This window comes from Corticium candelabrum, chromosome 18 (genome assembly GCF_963422355.1).
Source record: "Corticium candelabrum chromosome 18, ooCorCand1.1, whole genome shotgun sequence".
Taxonomy (NCBI): Eukaryota; Metazoa; Porifera; class Homoscleromorpha; order Homosclerophorida; family Plakinidae; genus Corticium; species Corticium candelabrum.
In genome coordinates this window covers 412952-432455 of record NC_085102.1, presented here as the reverse complement: position 1 = coordinate 432455, position 19504 = coordinate 412952, and the positions used below count along the sequence as shown (strand labels likewise).

The 19504-nt window shown below is 42.6% G+C and overlaps 1 protein-coding gene across 1 annotated transcript; it reads left to right on the top strand.

Moving 5' to 3' along the window:
* Positions 1–220: 220 nt before the first annotated feature.
* LOC134194378 (PDZ and LIM domain protein 7-like) lies at positions 221–833 on the top strand. The gene is made up of 3 exons (XM_062663305.1): positions 221–353; positions 413–564; positions 707–833. The coding sequence occupies exons 1-3, from the start codon at positions 249–251 to the stop codon at positions 819–821; spliced, it is 372 nt and encodes a 123-aa protein (XP_062519289.1). The 5' UTR covers positions 221–248; the 3' UTR covers positions 822–833.
* Positions 834–19504: the final 18671 nt, after the last annotated feature.

Genomic DNA, 19504 nt, shown 5'->3' with positions numbered 1-19504 from the left:
ATAACACGAATTCGAAAACCAACCGAAAAGACTGACCCTGATGGGACCTCAATTATTTTTAACGCTGAAAAAGATCGGCCTGACAACGTCTCTTTTTACATTGGTGACCTGCAACGAAAGCAAACCAATGCTGAAGATCAAATCGGAGGCTACTGGTGAGGTCGTCGTACGCCTACGCTCGCGCCCGCCGTCGCGGCCCGCTTTCCCGGATATTTGATAAGCTAGCTAGACTGGTCTCCACTGCCGTAATGGCAGAAACAGAATCATTTACGATTGTCATAGAAGGAGGAGCACCTTGGGGCTTTCGCCTGCAAGGAGGAAGAGAGTTTCGGTCTCCATTGCGGATAGCGGGGGTAAGAGTCAAGAAAAGTGCTGCTGTAGATATTTGTCGATGATGTGCTTATCGTGCTAGCTAACACCGGGAGGGAAAGCTAGCAAAAGCGGTTTGCTAGTGGGCGATTATATACGAAGCGTGAATAGTATTGAGTGCGATGGATTGCGGCACAATGAAGCGCAGAAACTGGTCAAATCTGCTGGCAGAGTGCTCAACATTTCCATCTCCAGGTCAGATGACATGCAAACACTCGCCTTGGAATGTAGACGTGGAAAGCCCAAATGGATACGTAGAAACATGCACCTAACAAACGTCATTTGTTGCTGTGATTGGGTACATCCTCGTGTAACAGGATGTTGTTGTTGTTGTTAGGGGCTCTGGACCTCCGCCATCTCCAAGAGAGCCGTTGACACCGATGCGAACTACAACGTTTCCTATTCCACTGCCGGTTCATTCAGTTGAGGTTAATTTTAATTCACTGTTGTAGTATGACTACTCTTAGGACAGCATTAATTATGTTAGGGGTCCTCCATAATTGTTGACATTTTCTCAAGCGTACAAAGAGTACGCTAGGGGGGAGGGGGTAGAAGTAGTTGTACGCTTTGGGGGCGTGGAATAAAATGTCGATGATCTCTTGTGGTCTAGTAGAAGTAGAAGTTATACTGAAGTCAGGATATTGCATTTATGCCTGCGCGTAACTATTGTTTCAAGTCAATACGCATGACACATATAGCACGCGCTAGCTTGGCGCACGTGTTGGAAGCGTGTATGGCGTGGGACGGGAAGTACTCTGCTGTCCTGAGGGACTTGTCAAAGAGACTTTCCGCTGTTCACAAAGCACCAGTGAACATATACCATCAGTTTGTGAACGCTTTTGTCTTTGTCAGCCCATCTCTGTCTCACGAGGAAGGTGTGCAGAAAGCACAACGTCAATGGAAGACAGCTAGTCAGAATGACAAAATGTGCGCGGCAATCTTTGAAAGGGCTTCCAAGAGGATCGACCAACTGAAACGCAACGATATCACTTCATTTTTCAAAGTTCAGCCTGAGGTAGCAAATGAAGTTCAGAGTTCTCCGCTTGAGAGCAAGAATTTACTGTAGAATTAATATCGCATTTCAGATATCAAAGGAGAGATCGGAGCATTCTTCTAGTAAGCCCAAGTCTACAGAAGAGAGTCAGCCAATAGAAGTGACTATAGCCACTCAAGAGATCAGCAATGCTGCTACTGCTGCTGCTGGGATAGGCGTTGACGACAGTCAGTGTTGTGCTATTGCACACCTGTGCATGCAGATAGAGATAAATTGCTCTGACCTGCTCTCTGATGATGTCAGGTCACACCCAGAATTCATGAAAATGCTTACTTCTATTGCAGTGTCATCCAAAGAGTACTTCTACCTTTTCTCAGCTTGGAAGGACAACCAAACTTTTGTGAAGAGTCAATCAAAGGTGGATGAAGCAAACAAAGCTGTGGAAAAGTCACTCAGTGACTTGAAGATTGGGCTATTAGAGTTGTCTAACATGAGTGTTGTTACAACGACCTTAGCAGTTCAGCTTCGGTCATGCCAGGAGAAGCTAAACAAGATTTTATCTCTTCTGCCCAACATGTTTGAAACTAAGAGTGCTTTGGAGAGAGCCATTTCCTACCTTCAAAGTTGCATCTGTGCACAGAAACAACGAAAGCATTGCAAACTGACTGGCTGTGGCCGATACATGTTTTTGGCAAGTAACTCATTGGGTTTGAGTTGGGAGTCAGCAATTGACAATATTTCCGAAGTTGAATGTAGTTTGTGCAGTGAGGTATCTCCCCTAAATGCCAAACATCTTCAAAAACTTCCCCTAATCAGAGACAAATGCTATTACATGGGAATGGAGTGTATTCCAGATTTTGTTTTGCAGAGGGAATTATGCATAGCAGATGTTGACATATGTACTTTGAGAAATGTAGTTAACCAGATTGTTGAAATTTTTCCTGTTTTATGCGTAGAAATGGGTGATAAGTTCATTTTACTGGACTACACAGAATTGTTATTCAGGCCGAACATTGTACATCAGTTGATGACCCTAAACAAGGAGATTGATAGTAAGGAAGAGAATGACAGAACGATGTTTATTACTGACCCAGCACACAAAGAAGGCATCATGTTCTACCAAAGACCTGGACCTGTGCCTTTGCAGAGGAAGTATCCCCAACTTCTCACGGTCATCATGGACTTTGTGAAATTGCATGGGTTTGCAGCACATGTAAGAAGATGTACTGGTACCTCGACTTCCTGTGGTGTTAGTCTAGAAGACATTCAAAAACATGTGCTTCAGAATGTTGATGGTGTGTCAAGCATTTCAAAGTCAAAGATTTACAATCTTTTGAAGCCAGCTAGATCTAACACTGCTGAAGCTGCAAGACACAAGGATGCACTAGATATTCGAGTGGGAGTAAAAGCCTGTGACTTGAGTAAGGACAATCCGAATGCCCATGAGTACTGTGCCTCTGTACAATGTATTCGCCAGATGTGCGCTGAGTTTCCTGCAGAATGTACTATTTTTTCATGTGATAGCAAGGCCAAAGTACACATTGGTGGGCAAGCAGTTTCTCGATATCATCAGCTACGGCATTTTTTCCAAATAATGATACACCACATTTTCAAGATCACGACTTTCCAGTACCTGAATATTTAATTGAGCCAGATGGATACCTTTTGCTCAGACCTCAAGGTGATGACATACAAATTACAAAGGACAAGCTTGGCTGGGAAGTCTTGGATGTTCCTGCTACAGGACCTCTTTGGATCTATAACAGGTGCGCCAAAAACACGTCTACTACCATTTCGGATCACCTAGATGATTTGAGTGATATCTATGATGAAGAATCTTCAGTGGGAAAACCAGTTCTTGCGCTACTGACAGATGGTGGTCCTGACTGGTCACCCAAGTCCAATTTGAACCAGTCTTTCTTAGGCCGGTTTCAGAAAGACATAAACCTTGACATTCTCATCAGCGTCTGCTTCCCACCAGGACTATCCAGATACAATCCAATCGAACACTTGTGGTCTCCTTGTTCTAAATGGCTGGCTGGAGTGCCTATTCCTGCTTGTCTTCTGGACGAAACGGTACCACCTACCCTGCAATCAATTGATGCAGAGCAGGGAGCTGAGAAGGAAAGAGCAGTCTTCAATAATGTCTTAGATTGATTGAATATGTATTGGAATGGCAAAGTGCATGACAATTTCCGGGTGTCATCAATTGACGTATGAGGGACTGATGGTTCTCATGACAGACAGCTGAAACACACAGACTTTGAAGAGGTCAGAGAAATGTTCAAGGCTTCTATGAAGTCTATCAAGAGTGACAAACAAAAGTGCAAACTGCTAGAAGAGTGGAGGTACTATGTGAAGCATATGGATAGGAGATGGGGACTGGTGTGTTTTTGAAAGGGAGCTTGCGGTGACATGTCCTGTGACTGCACAACTGTTGAGATGAGTGCCAAGAACGTCATGAAACTGCCCAACAGTGACAGATGGTTAATACCACCAATAACACCTGATCCTGAAAATCCTGGGCATTACATGACATTCCGCCAACTGTCCAAAGCATTAGCTTTTAGTAGCCCAGATCAGCATATGAAGGGTGTGATGAATACCAGTTGTGGCAAATGCAGGTATGTCTTTACTAGTGAATCCGATCAAAAAAGCACATAAAATTGTTACACGGTGGAGTCAGGTGCTTGGAAACTCAGACAGAATCAAGCCGTCCAACGGAAAAGAGTGCACAAGTGTCCACTGTGTGAGGAGCACTATCCGTCAAGGTACCAACTGATGAAGCATCAGGACCAGGAGAAGCACAAGTTAAAACAGGGAAGACTAGGAAAGACTGGAAACAAGTGACAGAACAGTGTTCTTTATTCGTACAGTTCACTATTAAAATCTACGTGGTGTTTAAAAATATGATGTTGAACGAACAAGTTCTTTTGTCTTGCATGTGGCAGTAGTTTTCAGTAATATTATGGTGTACATTAGAACAGCTTCACGTGACCAACATTTTTTACCTACACTTAGGGGAGGGGGAGGGGGTATGCCGAAAAGAGTACGCTTTGTACGCATGAGAAAATGTCAACAATTATGGACGACCCCTTATTCAAATACGTTTTGATAAAGAAGCTTGCATATTTTATTGTAGGCGATACTTTAGCGTATATAACTGCAATACATCTTTATTGGGCATGGGATTGTATTAGTACAGCATTAATTATGTTATTCAAATACATTTTAATAAAGAAGCCTGCATATTTTATTGTAGGAGATACTTTAGCCTATATAACTGCAATACATCTTTATTGGCCATGGGATTGTACTAGCTTATTTATGTCTTATCATTTGTTGATGGACTTGAAATCTTTTCCCACTCTAAATGTTGTGGAATATCTGTACTAGTAATTAAATATTCACATGAAAGCTGCTAACCAACAAAGTTGTTATAGTATGATGTCACTTATTCGAACACCAGTTAACCGAATGTGTTTGCCTACAGATGACCTGTACCTCGGACTCATTGTAGCTTAATTTACACGCACAAAACGGTAATGCGCACGAGCATCAGTACATGTGTTCTCATCTGTGATATGACAATGTCCAAACCCCAAGAGCCGCACAATTTAAAGCTTCAGACAGCTGGAGCTATTCTCTTATTGGTGAAGATTACGGAATTGCAAAATCAACTGTGTGACATCATGAAAACAAAGGAGAAACTGCAGACTTTCTGCTCTCAGCTGCAAGACAACTGTTGCACTAAGAATGATGCATTCAGCGTTCTAGCCAGGATTTTTTGCCAACCGTCGTTATGACGTCATTAACTATAATGGCATCATCAAATGTTTGTTGACATATTTGGTAATGACATCATAAAATTACCTTATCTGTTCCCTACTTGTATTAGAGTCAGATGCGTGTATATTAGGAGTAGATAACCTACCTTCCATAGATGAGACAAAATATGATAGGCATAAACCACAATTTTAAAAAGAAGTGTGGTTAGCTAACTAACAAAACGTCAGAAGACTCTATGTAAGTCTTGAAGTTACTGCATGATTGGTAGACTATTCAATATAATTGCCAGTCAGATCTTGTTGAAAAGCTCATTGAACATAACCTTGTTAGACATAACACAGACAGACAGACAGATAATGTACAGCAGATTTTTACAATGACAAGTTGACTTAATAAAACTGGAATATTATGAGCTGGCCTAAAAGAGTAAGGGTGTACAGTACAATACATGAGATTGAATATAAACAGCAATTAGTAGAACACCTGGTGCAACCACAGTCTCATTAGCACTTCTTTGTGTCAAAGGTCAACAGGAACTCACCTCAACTAAATACCAACCAGGAGACCATGCACTCTCTAAGATTACCAGATGACATGAGAATATGTATTGTTCTGTACAACTTTGGGACCATCAAGACCACTAACGTCTTTAGCTAGATCCGTGATCCCACACTATAAGCATGTTAAGGCTTTCCAATTTTGTTCCCAACCGTCAATAATTGCTGTTTTTCCCTCCCCAAACGTCCCTTCCTTGTCCCAACCGTCAAAATGACGGTACTGGCGAGAACACTGCGCATTGTTTGAGTCTAGACCTTTTATGTGGGTGTGGCATGTAGGCATCAGTTATCCGGACTAATCAGATTTATGGACAGGTCAGGGAACGGAAGTTTTCGGATAAGTGACATCCTACTGTATATCTATGACTACTGTAAACCAAGAAATTTTTGGGAATTTTGGTATAGCCTATGAAGTACCTAAATTAAATCTCTACCTAAATTTTATAAAAGTTGTCAAACCTGTAGGAGGCAACTACAATCTAAAGATAAGTGCTGACCACTAGTGAGTTGCATGCCAGCTCCTGCAACTAAAGCTATGTGTGCATCAATTTGCAGTTCTAGAACTGGAACTGAGAGTATGTCGCAACTGTTGGAACTGACAGTACCAGAACTAAATCGAATGAAATATCAGCTTGTGAGCTGGAACTGCTAATCGAAACAGTGACTTCATCGGCTACCGATCCATTGACTACCAGAGCGATTTCAGCTAACAGCGCCTTTTGTTGACGTTGTGATGGATGCCAATTTCTCTCAAACGGAGCGATAGAGGGCACGAAACTATCAGTATTGCTTGTCTGCAAATAATGCGCCATCACTCTTTCGGGACTTTTCAAAGAGAGGCATGTCAGTCCTAGCCTTAAACTTCCAGACCAGACAGTGCACCGTCAGTTCAAGCAGTTCCAGCTCCTTGGATGGAACTGTCAGAAACAGTTCCAGAACTAAATTGAACGCGAGTTCCAGTAGTTCTGACCAGAGCTGCAAATTGAACGCGCTTTAACACTAATACAGGATAGATATGCTCCTTAACAATCTCCAAGAAACAAAGATGAGAGGAGAGGCCTTTATAGGAACGTTAAATAGCCTTTCTAGGAGATCAGAGATGTACCTGTGATTACTCTCTGTTCGCATTGACTCTGTGCTTTGAAAATTTGTAATAACTTCTGCGCAATTGGGCAGACAGTGACGATCTTGGTATCATTCGAAACCGCAAGTTCCCGGATTTTCTATAGTTAGGGTAACGACGGCGTATGTATTACACATGCGGTTTGATAAGACTTTTGCATACAAGAGTTGTTAGGGTTCTTAACTTATTAAGAAGGTTTGGTCTTACAACAAGAATGCTGCTAACAGAGGAAGTAGCCAATTAACAAGGTCACTGAACGGTCCGCTGCCTTGACATCAACACACAGTTGCTCTTGTTTCGTAAATAGTTGCTTGGTATTTCTGACTCCTCTTCTCGTTCTGCCTTGTCTTGATAGCCTGCGACTTCCACTACTGTAACCTAACATCTGAGTGTGGTAAACAAATACAGCTGCATCATTAGTCACTTCCGAGCACAAAGTCAACGCGAACAGAGAGTAGTACACAACATAATAGGAGGTGTGATTAGTACATAGTGCACACCTCCTATTGTGTTGTGTAACTGCGTAAATGTAGTTCTAGTGTACTGTGCATCCAGTCAGGAATCGAGCTTTCGAGGAGTTTCACCAAAAATAGATTGCTATTGAAATGGAATTTTCAGGAGGTACCGAAATTTCTTGGTTTTACAGTATGTAGACTTTTCAATTGGGGTTTCACTAGTTTTTGGATGCAGTAAAATGCAATGACAATTATAAGGAGATACACGTGCATACATTTGTCATTTACCAACTGATTAGCGATAGGTGTCTTGTTTTTTGTTGGCAGATGCCCTGTTGTAGGCATAGAATCTGGATATTACTTACTGATAACTAGACTTTTTTGCACTGTGTTTTTATGATCATTGAAGCTTCAGTAACAACCCGACTTTTCTACTGCACTGCTCATGTGTTAATTTTATTTTTGTATTTGTTAATTTGTTTATTGACTTTTTTACCTGCACATGGATTAATGTATTGATTCAAAAAGGAAATTTACACTGGGTGGTTTAGAGTTTGTGTGTTATGGATGTTAATTAACGATTATGGATATACTCTCACGTCTATATAATCAGGGCTTGAAAAATTTGTCCAACTAGTTGTCATTTGACAAGTTTCCAAAAATTTTAGGTCAAAATTTTAGTCTATGATGTCATGTTGATATCAATCATGGGGTTTAATGTTACCACCATTTTGTTTTTGAAATGACGATTTTTATGTTAAAGGAACACTTCACCGATTGACACGTTAAGGCCTTGGGCTGTGGACTGAACAGTTGCTGTGTTGTGCGGTGCATTGTTTTTGTCTTGCTTTCTGAGGCCAACTACTAGGGCACAGACGAGACAGGTCTAGATGCTTTTGGCGACTCTAACAGTGAAAGAGAACAAGTTACAGTTCATAAGTGATCAGTCATTCGTACATTGTAGACTCCACATGATCGTCTTGAACGACTTGCAATCGGTCGGTCTTTCGCACTTTTCTCCGTGTTTCTTTCTAGGAATGGAGGCCATACTACAATACAAAAGGGCTTGCGTGATGCGAAAAAACACACAGAAACATGCATCACCGCACATAATCACGTGACACAAAGTGCCTTCATTCTACAGCCGAACCATCGCCGTATGTGTGCTTTTCACCATCGATTGAAGGCGAGTCAGTGATGCGAAAGCACATTTTACTTTCGCCTAAGCAAACATCAGTCTACACGAAGCAGTAAAACGAAACGTACACCTAGTGGACGTTATTTGGAAAACCGCCTCGTACGTTTTTGTTTTCTAACCTTAGCATAATGCTTTGCTATCAAGTTTGCACTGAGATAGCGCCAAACTTCCCATCTTGATGTGTGACCATAAGCGTTTAGTGCTGAGGGCAGAGTCAGAGATGCACGGACCAGTGAAGTGCTCTTTTAAGATTTCTGAGCCTAGGACGGCATGCAACGCTACATAGGAATATAGCTACATAAATTTGACAGCTAGGACTGCCCAGCGAGAGTGTTAGCCGATTTAATTTGATTAGTAAGATATCGGTGCTTCTTACCACTTCTCTTTGTCAAAACAAGGCGAGCGGTTTCAACCAGACTTGTACATATCACATTGCGACAGTTCATTTCTTGCTACTAAAATCACCTATTTCGATCTACAAGATTTACCATTGTCTCCACTTCTTCACGTGCTCCCTGGTCACAAACTTTATGCCTTTACTCTGTCAGAATCCTGAGATCCAGCAATTGTTCTACGGAACGCGCATTCCCAGTTACAATATCCGGAATATGAGCAGTTTGTCAACACCTACACTGCTGGCGCATGTTTCAGTACAGTACAGCTATCCGCCTGCATACCGAGAAAGCCATTACAAGTAGGCTTGGTTTGCTAGTCGTACAACATTAGTCATCAGTTGTAAAATTTAACTTGTCAAATAATGACTTGACGACCTAGTTTTTGAGCCCTGTATGTAAGAAATGTGACTTAGCGAGAGCATACTTAAATATAACGCTTGACTTTTGGTCTGTGGACTGTGTAGGTGGATATGTGGATGATCCACAATGTCTGTCATGCTCAGGGATGAGTCATGCATGCCTTTAGTGCCGTCCAATTGTGAGTACTTGAGTTTGTTCATTATCATACATGAAAACCACAGACAATGAACAAACTGCCAATCATAACCACCAACTTTCACAAAGAGTTTTTTTACCAGAACAGTGTAATTCATGCTTGCAATTACTAGGTTTTGTCAAAAATAAACAACAAAACCTATCTGTCTGCATCTGCTAACACGAAATCAATCACTTTCGTGGCATACTACATTCATATGGGGAATTCTAACTTTGCGTAACGAGGAGTGAGATGTATGTCCCATATGTGAGACCTCTTATTTGACAATTACAGACTGCTGTATTCTTCGATTTGGCGATTGACGAGTGTATCACCAAAATTAAAATTCATCAACAATTGTCAGTTTCCATGGATTCCCACATAGTGGTTGGACTGTATCAGTCTCCATTTGTGTAATACCTTCCTCATAATGCCATATCTACAGCGTGGAAGAAAGTAACACACTGTGTTCATCTGGCAACATCATATGTTGACGGAACTCATATATTGACAAAATTTTTATAATAGACATTTTGGACCATTTCACTAATATTGTCATTGCTGAAATTTCCTGGTCCTCTGTGGACAGTATTTTAGCAGCGTCATGGACTCTGGTCACATGAAATGATAGTCTCTTTGTACTAGCTTACGGTGTAGATAGATTTTGCAGATAGCACACTTTAGAAGGGAAAATGGCATCTAAATTTGTAATACTTTGACAATTCTATCATTTTTCAAAAGGCTTATAGCTGTGGAAGTGAGGGTATAAACACAGCTTTAATTAGTAAATACTAAATTCTAAGGTGTGTATGCATGGATTTGGGTAATTCTGTATTGTGATTTGGCACTAGACCAGCCATTTAATCTGTTTTGTTGCTGTGATATGGAAGTCTTTCTGGATCAAATAGCAGTTTATAACGCATGCTGTCTGTTGTGTTCTAGTAAGAATACACTATTAACTAACTTAGGGGTTGTAAAATTATTGACAGTTTCATGAGTGTAAAAGCGCATGCTAGGGAAAGGGGTAGCGACCTCTGTACTCTGTATACACATGTCGATTGGTTGCAGTTGGCTGAAGAGTGGTTTCACTGTCTAATTTCTCTGTTTCATGACTGGAACATGTCAAGCTGTGTTCATGTGCTACTTACCTGTGCATACAGGACTTGTAAACGTAGTGGCCCACGTGTATTACGAAACATATCGGCAGTTGTCGGACAGTGTCATTAGTTTATTATTATTATGTTGTGCTCAACCAGATCAGTCTGGTTTGTCAGGTCTCTTGTAAGCACCGGAAGCAAACCCCTGCCTCAGGTGCTTAGACCATCATGGCTGTCTAGACAGAAGACATGACTTTACGTAGGATCTGACTGGATCCAAGAAGCATTGCTTTCTGTAAGTGCTGTAGGTTGTGATGACCTGGAATATTGCCCAGCCACTGTGCAATACCTGCGTGCACTGTGCCCAATGCTCCCAACACCACTGGAACAACCAGTGTCTGACACTGCCATATGTGACTTACCTCTACTCGCAAGTCACTGTACTTTGTCAAGTTCTCAGCCTGTTTTCTTGCGATGTTGCCATCAGCAGGGACAGCTGATATCAATAAGAAGACAAGTGTTTGTCTTCCTATTCAGTGTTCTAGCTAGGATTTTTTGTCAACCGTCAATATGACGTCAGCAAATATATTGACAAATATATTGACATCAAGTAATTATGTCATCAAATGTTTAATGTAGACATCTTTGGTGATAACATCATACTTTTACTTTATCTTTTCCCTAGTTATACTACGTAGAGTCTAATGCATGTATATTAGTTACTGCATGATTGTTAGACTATTCAATTTGATTGTCACTCAGAAGTTGTCGAATAAACCTCATTGGACATAACCTTGTTTATAGGGGAAGTCCAACAAAAATGAACTTAACTTGTATGAGTAGATCTTACCAAGACAAATTGCTCGGTATAAGTTACTTCGTTATCTTCATTTTTATGTACGAGAACAAGTGATGTTACTGTGATTTGCAATGCCCACACGCCTGCTCCCCGCTTACTGGTTGATTAAGCTCCGTCTACTGCAAACGAATCAATGCGTTTACCTATGAATGCTACGAATATATCGAGAATGCCAAATGTAAATGCGAAGATAATGAAGATCTGTCTTCTTGCCGTCAGTGGTTTCTCTCTAAAGTAAAATGGTGTCGGTAGAGCTGTTTTCCCACCAGACTTTCAAGCAGAATTCCTCAATACCACGGCTTACCTAGAGAATGTGCTTGTGCTTGAGTATTTGTTTATCCTTGTTTTTTAATATCCGAACAGAAACGTTCCGCGTGCCGTCTGGCGTGTGCTACAGAGGACGTTCCTATTTTCACATCTGGTCTGCTCACCTTCTTTTGCCGCTGATTGGTAGAAGGTTACAATCCTGGATGTAAAAATAGGATCATCCTCTGTTGCACACGCCAGACGGCGCGCTGAACGTTTCTCTTCGGATATTGAAAGAACAAGGATAAACTAATACTCCAGCACAAGCGCATTCTCTAGGTAAGCCGTGGTATTGAGGAATTCTGCTTCAAAGTCAGGCAGGGAAACAGCTCTACCGACACCATTTTACTTTAGAGAGGAACCATTTACAGCAAGACGGCAGATCTTCATAATATCTTTGCATTCACATTTGGCATTCTCGTTATATCCGTAGCAGTCATTCGTAATCGCATTGATTTGTTTGCTGTAGGCGGAGCTTAATCCACCAGGAAGCACAGAGCAGGCGTGTGGGCGTTGCACATCACAGAAACATCGCTCATTCTCGTATACAAAAGCAAAGATAACGGAGTAACTTATACCGATCGATTTGTCTTGGTAAGATCTACTCATACAAGTTCAGTTCATTTTTGTTGGACTTTCCCTTTAACATAACACACACAGACAGATAATACACTAGATTATAATAAATAAATTATTTATTTTTATTACTCCATCTAGTGTAGTTCCCTCATACAGTCGATCCGCCAAGTGCGCTACGGCACTCTATTTATTTTCTAGTGAGGGCATCCGCGCCACCGCAAAAGAGTGCACATGAATGGTTGGGCACTTGAGGAAGAAAGTAGTAAAAAGATAATCATATGTACGTCCTCGGACAGTCAGATACCCGATATCCGAGACTGCAGTGTATGGGCACTCTAAAGCCACACAGACATCTTTTTTTGGATTATTACATCGACGTAGAAGCTCTCTTCGAATTCGCGTGTCTAGTTGTTGCGTGGGATGGACATTCTGAAAGAATCGACTACTTCAAGAGAACGAGCGTGACACACACTACGACACTTTCCAAGATGGTGGGCACACTATTTGCCTGTACTGCAATGGTATTGTCGAATTCGAACTCCTCAAGAGACGGTTTGCACCGATCTTTTCTGCGAACGACTACGGGCAGTTTGGAGGTATGATGCAGCTAAATACAAGACGTCTCCTTCCTTCGGAAATTAGTCACATCAAACGTACTTTTGGTGCACCAGAAATGTTTTTCTTTGTTTTCTCTAACTTGTAAGAACTATAGTGTGATGTAGTTGTCAACTATACCTAGATTCTGTTTAGTGCATGGTCACCACTCTAACATTCACAAACTCCATAACACAAACATTGCACACGAAATCTTATGAACCAAGCAAAGATATAATTTAAAGTACTCCGTGTCTCAATTCTATCAAGTGATTTCACGGTAGTTGGAGTAGATCTTTCCAGGTCTTTGCTGTCAAATGAGCTCTGTGACATCTCAGTAACCTTGAAATGACACAACATCTCATGAAGACATAGTACACAGAACTTGTTTGTGTGCGTATATATTATTTACTATTATGATTTTTCATTATTATTGTCATTATTAATTATTTCCATTATGTCGTGCTCAACCAGATCAGTCTGGTTTGTAAAGTCTATTACAAGTAACGGAAGCAAACCCTGCTTCATAAGTACTTAGACCATCACGGCTGTGTAGAAAGAAGACATGACTTTAAGAAGGATCCGAGTAGATCCCAGAAGCACTGTTTCTGTAAGTGCTGCAGGTTGTGATGACCTGGAATAATGTCCAGCCACCATGCAATACCTGCGTGCACTGTGCCCAAAGCTCCCAAGACCACTGGAACCACCAGTGTTCGACAATGCCACATGCGGCTTATCTCCACTCGCAAGTTGCTGTACTTTGCCAACTTCTCAGCATGTTTCTTGCCAATGTTCTCATCAGCAGGACAGCTGATATCAATAAGAAAAGCAAGTGTTTGTCTTCTTATTTCTGAGACAGATGTCTGGACGATTGACTTTGATCTTTCTGGCAGTGGGGATGGTGGTATCCCACATCATAGTAATGTCATCCGTCTCCACAAGCCTATCAGGATGACGCCGGTACCATCTGCTCTCCACTGGAACCCCAAAATGGCGACAAACATCCCAGTGAATGATGGAGGCCACCTGATTGTGTCGATCAGTGTAGTCCATCGGTGCCAAAGCACTACAGCCTGCCACAATGCTGTCGACTGTTTCCAGGCTTACACTGCACATGTAGCAAGTAGGACTGACATCACGATATAGAATCTTGTGCTCGTAGTACCGAGTCTGAAGAGCTTGGTCTTGAGCAGCAACAACCAGTCCCTCAGTTGCAGCAGGAAGATTTGCTGCCTTTAGCCATCCGCAGGTCTCTTTCATGTCCACAGGCGGTTGCTCAGTGAGACGACAATACTGCCCGTGCATAGGCTTCCCGCTTCAGGACCGCACACGAAGAGAACTGCAACACATACGGTAATGTCTCGCATCTGTTTCAGGCGTTTGCTCGAAGCCACCTTCAACCGAGATGGATGCATTCCTGTGTAAGTTCCGCGACTTGTCGTTCGAAGAAAAACTCCTCCGCAGCTGTGTAGTAAAGCGACAAGCCATGCGCCTGATCGAGTGTGAAGATTTTCCAGAGTCACACTCCCGTATCATCTGTGTGAAAGGATCAGAACTGTCAGCAAGGTAACAGTTCAGCCTCACAATACAAGATTGATATGTCGACTCAATCTGTTGTAACCCCCTACCCCCATCACTGCAAGGAGCGTACAGTCGATCAACGTCTGCAGAAGGATGGTGGACACCGTGAATAGAGAGGAGCTTTCTGGTTTGTCGATCGAGCTGCTGCAGGTTCGTGCACCCCCAATGAATGACGCCAAAACCGTAAGTGAGAACGGGTAGTGCAAACCCATTGATGGCTAGAATCTTGTTCCGACTATACAACTCATTCCGGAGAACCACCTTTACTCTGCGGAAGTACTCACGACGGAGTCTCTCCCGCATCATGCTGTGCTGAATACCATTACTCTCATCTACACCCAAGTACTTGTAGACTTGACCCAGTTTCAGACAGTTGATGGTGTCCGTTTTTCCTACCCTCACTCCAGAGTTGTGTCCAGATAGTCTGCCGTTGACAAAGTGTGCAACAGCACACTTGTCCAGACCAAACTTCATCTGGATGTCATCAGAGAAGGTACGAACTGTGTGCAACAACCCATCCAACTGATCAGAGTTTCTGCCATACAGCTTCAGATCATCCATGTAAAGTAGATGACTGATGAGCTGACGTTTGGCAGTCTCACCATGCCCAGTGGTCATCCAGTAGCCGTAATTGGTTCTGTTCAACTTCTTACTAAGAGGATTGAGAGCCATACAGAAGAGAAGTGGAGAAATTGAGTCACCTTGGAAAATACCCCTTCTGATCTGCATAAGCCTTGTCTTGATTGTACTGTTCTCGCAAGAAAGAAAGCACTATCGATTTCCTCCAATTCTTCATCACATGTGACAGGAACCTGCACAAGTCTGGACTGATCTTATGCTTCTGAAGGCATTGGAGCAACCAACTGTGTGGCATGCTGTCATAGGCTTGCTCAAGCTCTTATGCCTGGTCTTACAGTCTTCGGTAAGCAGTTTGTTGATCAACAGCTGATCCTTTGCACGAAACGATCCCTGTCGACAACCCTTCTGCTTCGGAGCCATGAGGTTTCTCTGAACCAAATGCCCTGCAATCCTCTGCCTGATGACTGAGGTGAGGGTCTTATAGAATACAGACAGACACGTGATAGGCTGGTAATTTTTGGCCTGGTCAGTCTTGTCATTCTTAGGAATCAGAGTGGTTGTTCCTTGAGACAACCAGTCGGGTACAGAGACTGGATTCTGAACCAGCAGGTTGTAGTTGCGAGTCAGATCAGTGTGAAGACACATGATACGCTTGACCCAGAAACCATAAACCTTGTCTGGATCAGGAGACTTTCAGTTCCCCATCCTTTTGAGACACGATGTGACCTCATTGTCTGAGATAGGTAACCACTGCTGCTCATCTTTCTGGTGCATCTCGCCAACGGTTTGACGTCTCAGCCAGAAGGCAGACTCATTGTGATGTCCCTCAGTTTCTAGGATACCACCCCAATACTGCTCGATCTCAGACTCGGATGGCGGGGAAGTGACATGGATAGTCTGCTTACCCAACTCTCAGTAAGACTGTCCAGCATCTCGTTGAAACAAACCGTTCTGGCGAAGTCTCTTACGATTCTTCTCCAGCCTCCTGGTCCGCTCGACCTTGGACTTAAGTTCCATTTTCAATCGATTGATGGTGACCTCACAACTCTCCGAACAGGAAATGCCCAGCCAATGCCAGAGAAGTTGGAGTTCATGTAGCATACGAATGCTCGATGAACCCTTTCTAACCTCCAGCAACAGTGAGATCGCACGTCGAAGTGTGAGAATCTCCATATGCAGCCTTCATCTCCATGTCGGTGTTTGAGAATTGGGTGACTTCGTCGTCTTTAAGCCCCGCTTTTTGGACACTAGTGAAGCAGCAGAGTATACTAGGTAACTGATTTCACTCATATCTGGTTCATCCTTCAACGAACTAATGATTGTGTTAAGATCACCAATAAGTTTCAGGGTTTCACTGTTCACAAAGATCCTTGGAAGGCGTTGTCTCTCACAGATAGGAATTTGCCTGACGTTCTGCAACTCCTCAAGAAACTCTCGACGAAGTACAGGGTCCACAGCAGCATCACCATTAAGCGAAGACCATTCTCCGTTTGGCAGCTGTCTTGACAGAGTTGAGATGTAGGAGTTTTCATCTTTTCTAGCTGAGAAGCAATACTAGGATGTGTAGTCATCAGATCAGAGCTCACAGAGTCACAAGGGGATGGTGATTTCCTGATAGCACTGCACTGAACTGAATCTAAAGTGTCATCTACGGATAGGATATCACCACTATCTCTTGCAGATGAGCAGTCCTTAGAGAGAACAGTGACTGACTGAACAAGGGAGCCATCTTCCAAGTGATTAGCAGACTCATGATCCTCTTGCATCATTGACACGACAGGTTTCCCACCACGTGCAGCAGGCGCCATCCTGACTGAAGCCATGCAAGGTGACACACTGTCAAGCAAAGGCGTGACAACTAAAATATCAGCTGACAGAGCAGAAACCACATCCAACGCCGACATCTGCACACCAGGACAAACATCAGTTGTAACAGATAACAAACCTGAGATGGGCTTTCCATCCTGTGCGGCCTCGCATTTAATCTCCTCCAACTCTGATTCAGTCAGACTTCCAGAAGTTAGGAGATATTGCTTCTGGTCTGCCAAACGCTGCTCACAGACGTCAGTCAGAGAAGGATTTTGCTCACACCACAGCTGATGCATGGGTTTTCTGAAAGCAGAGAACTTGCATGACAACAGCACATGGTAATAACAAAACATCACTTTCCTATTCATTTTTCACGTCTATTTCCGTCGTCTTGTTGCATTGCCGCTCCTCTTAGCCGAAACGCAAGATTTGCTAGGAACAGTGGGCATCACAGTAGTCTCGTCAGCGGGATTTGAAGCCAAATTCAAATCAGACGCCGCACGAGTGATGGCTTGACCAGTCGCCCTACGCTCAGAACTATTCCTGGTCTTCCGAACAGCTCCAGTGATTCCCGAAGCCAACTTTTCAAGCCCTGTCCTGGTTTCCCGACAAGGAATGCGCTCCTCAGCTAGCTCTGAGACGAACGATACAGCTAGACGTCCATCTTCCATCAATATCCAGGACAATTATTATTATTGTATTATTATTATTATTCTGCTTGTGCAGTGCAGGCCTGGAGTCAGTTGACCACATTGTGGCATACTGTAGTGCCTTGGCACCAATGGACTACACCGATCGACGCAATCAGGTGGCCTCTATTATCCACTAGGACATCTGTCGTCATTTTGGGGCTCTAGTTGAGAACAGATGGTACCGGCATCATCCTGATAGGCTTGTGGAGACGGACGACATCACTATGATGTGGGATACAGCCATCCCTACTGCTAGGAAGATCGATGTCAATCTTCCTGACAGCTGTTTCAGAAGTAGGAAGACAAAAAACACTTAACTTCTTATTGATATCAGCTGTCCTGCTAATGACAACATCGCCAGGAAACAGACTGAGAAGTTGACAAAATACAGTGACTTGTGGGTGGAGGTAAGCCGCATGTGGCAGTGTTGGATACTGGTTGTTCCAGTGGTGCTGGGAGCGTTGGGCATAGTGCACACAGGTATTGCACAGTGATTGGACATTATTCCAGGTCATCACAACCTGCAACATTTACAGAAAACAATGTTTCTTGGATCCAGTCGAATCCTGTGTAAAGTCATGTCTTCTGTCTAGACAGCCATGATGGTCTAAGCACCTCTGAGGTAGGGTTTGCCTCTGGTGCGTACAAGAGACCTGACAAACCAGACTGATCTGTTTGAGCAGAACAACAATTATTATTATAAGCAAAGATTAAGAAACCAAAGCAGTGGAACTTTTAGGGATTGATGCACAGATAGTGTATACGTACAGTGAGCCACTATAAGCTCGTTTTGTTTGTAGCAAGCGGGACTGCGTGTTTCATTGGTGCAGAGATTTGGTTTCATAAGCATTTTCACTAATGACCAGATCGGTATGCAGACATTATCTTGTTTCAATGATATGCACTTCCAGATATCTACGTGTCTATCTAGACTGTCTGTGGTCACTTTGGACGTCAAACAGCACTGAGAACATATGCATCAAGTTTTCGTTGTGAAATGAGAGTACAACACACAATGCTATGTAAGTCAGACGTCGATCGTGACTGCACAAAATTGAATCCTGTTGACGTCAACGCTCCCATGGTTGCATTGGCTGCAGTAGACATGCAGGTTTCACTAACAGCAAAGAATCTGTAGTTTTCAATTAAGTAGGTCTCTTCATAGAGGACAAACCGCTACCATAAAACAAGAGAAGATAAGTGAAGAAGTGTGCACGGCATGCATACCGATCTGGTCTTTAGTGAAGCATTTAAGAAACCAAATCTAGTATTTGGTACACCTTTTAACAGTGAAACGGCAACAGGGTATAACGTTGTGGGAAAGGGTCTGGCTACTTGAGACTAATGTGCCAATAAAAGTTGTGACTTAGTGAAAGATTACAAGCTTTCAGTAATGTTTCGTGTTTGGGCTTCATGTAATAGCATAGTGCGCACACTCACGTTTCCGCCTAAGGCGTAGCGGGGTGCTATGCCTTGAGATTGCTGACGACAACCCTGTAGTGATATGTAATAGTAGATTTGGGCCATGCTAGTTCTGGACCACCTGTCACATGGTCTACCATTGTGTATACTACTCAAACATTTCATTTTCACAACAATTTTGGAATGCTTTCAAAGTGAATGAATGTTTTACTAGAGCTGCAGTCAGAGTAAAGATATTATAATTGCAGAAGTAGAATATTGTTCATCTTGCTGCCAAGCTTACAATATTGGTAGATTTGTGAGAGCTATGCCTGAAGCCTTTACAACAACTATTGTTTGTAAATGAACATTCACAAGAGTAATCAACTCAATTCTAACACAACTGTTTGATTGTGATTTTTCTTGCATGGTGTGAATCGTCTGTATCAGGGTATGTTTGAATGTTTGGCATATGAAATTTTGACTCACTCTTTACAGTGGACACTTGAGTTACTTAAATGCAAGCGTGAAATGGTTTAAAACTGATTGTTCCATATTCTGCTCTCAATGTTGGCAGGTAGCAAGAAATGGA

Excerpts from the sequence above, each read along its gene's own strand:
- LOC134194378 (XM_062663305.1), top strand. The coding sequence starts at position 249 with ATGGCAGAAACAGAATCATTTACGATTGTCATAGAAGGAGGAGCACCT. Across the intron at positions 354-412 it reads CTCCATTGCGGATAGCGGGG|CTAACACCGGGAGGGAAAGC; the intron begins GTAAGAGTCAAG and ends TTATCGTGCTAG. Across the intron at positions 565-706 it reads CTCAACATTTCCATCTCCAG|GGGCTCTGGACCTCCGCCAT; the intron begins GTCAGATGACAT and ends TGTTGTTGTTAG.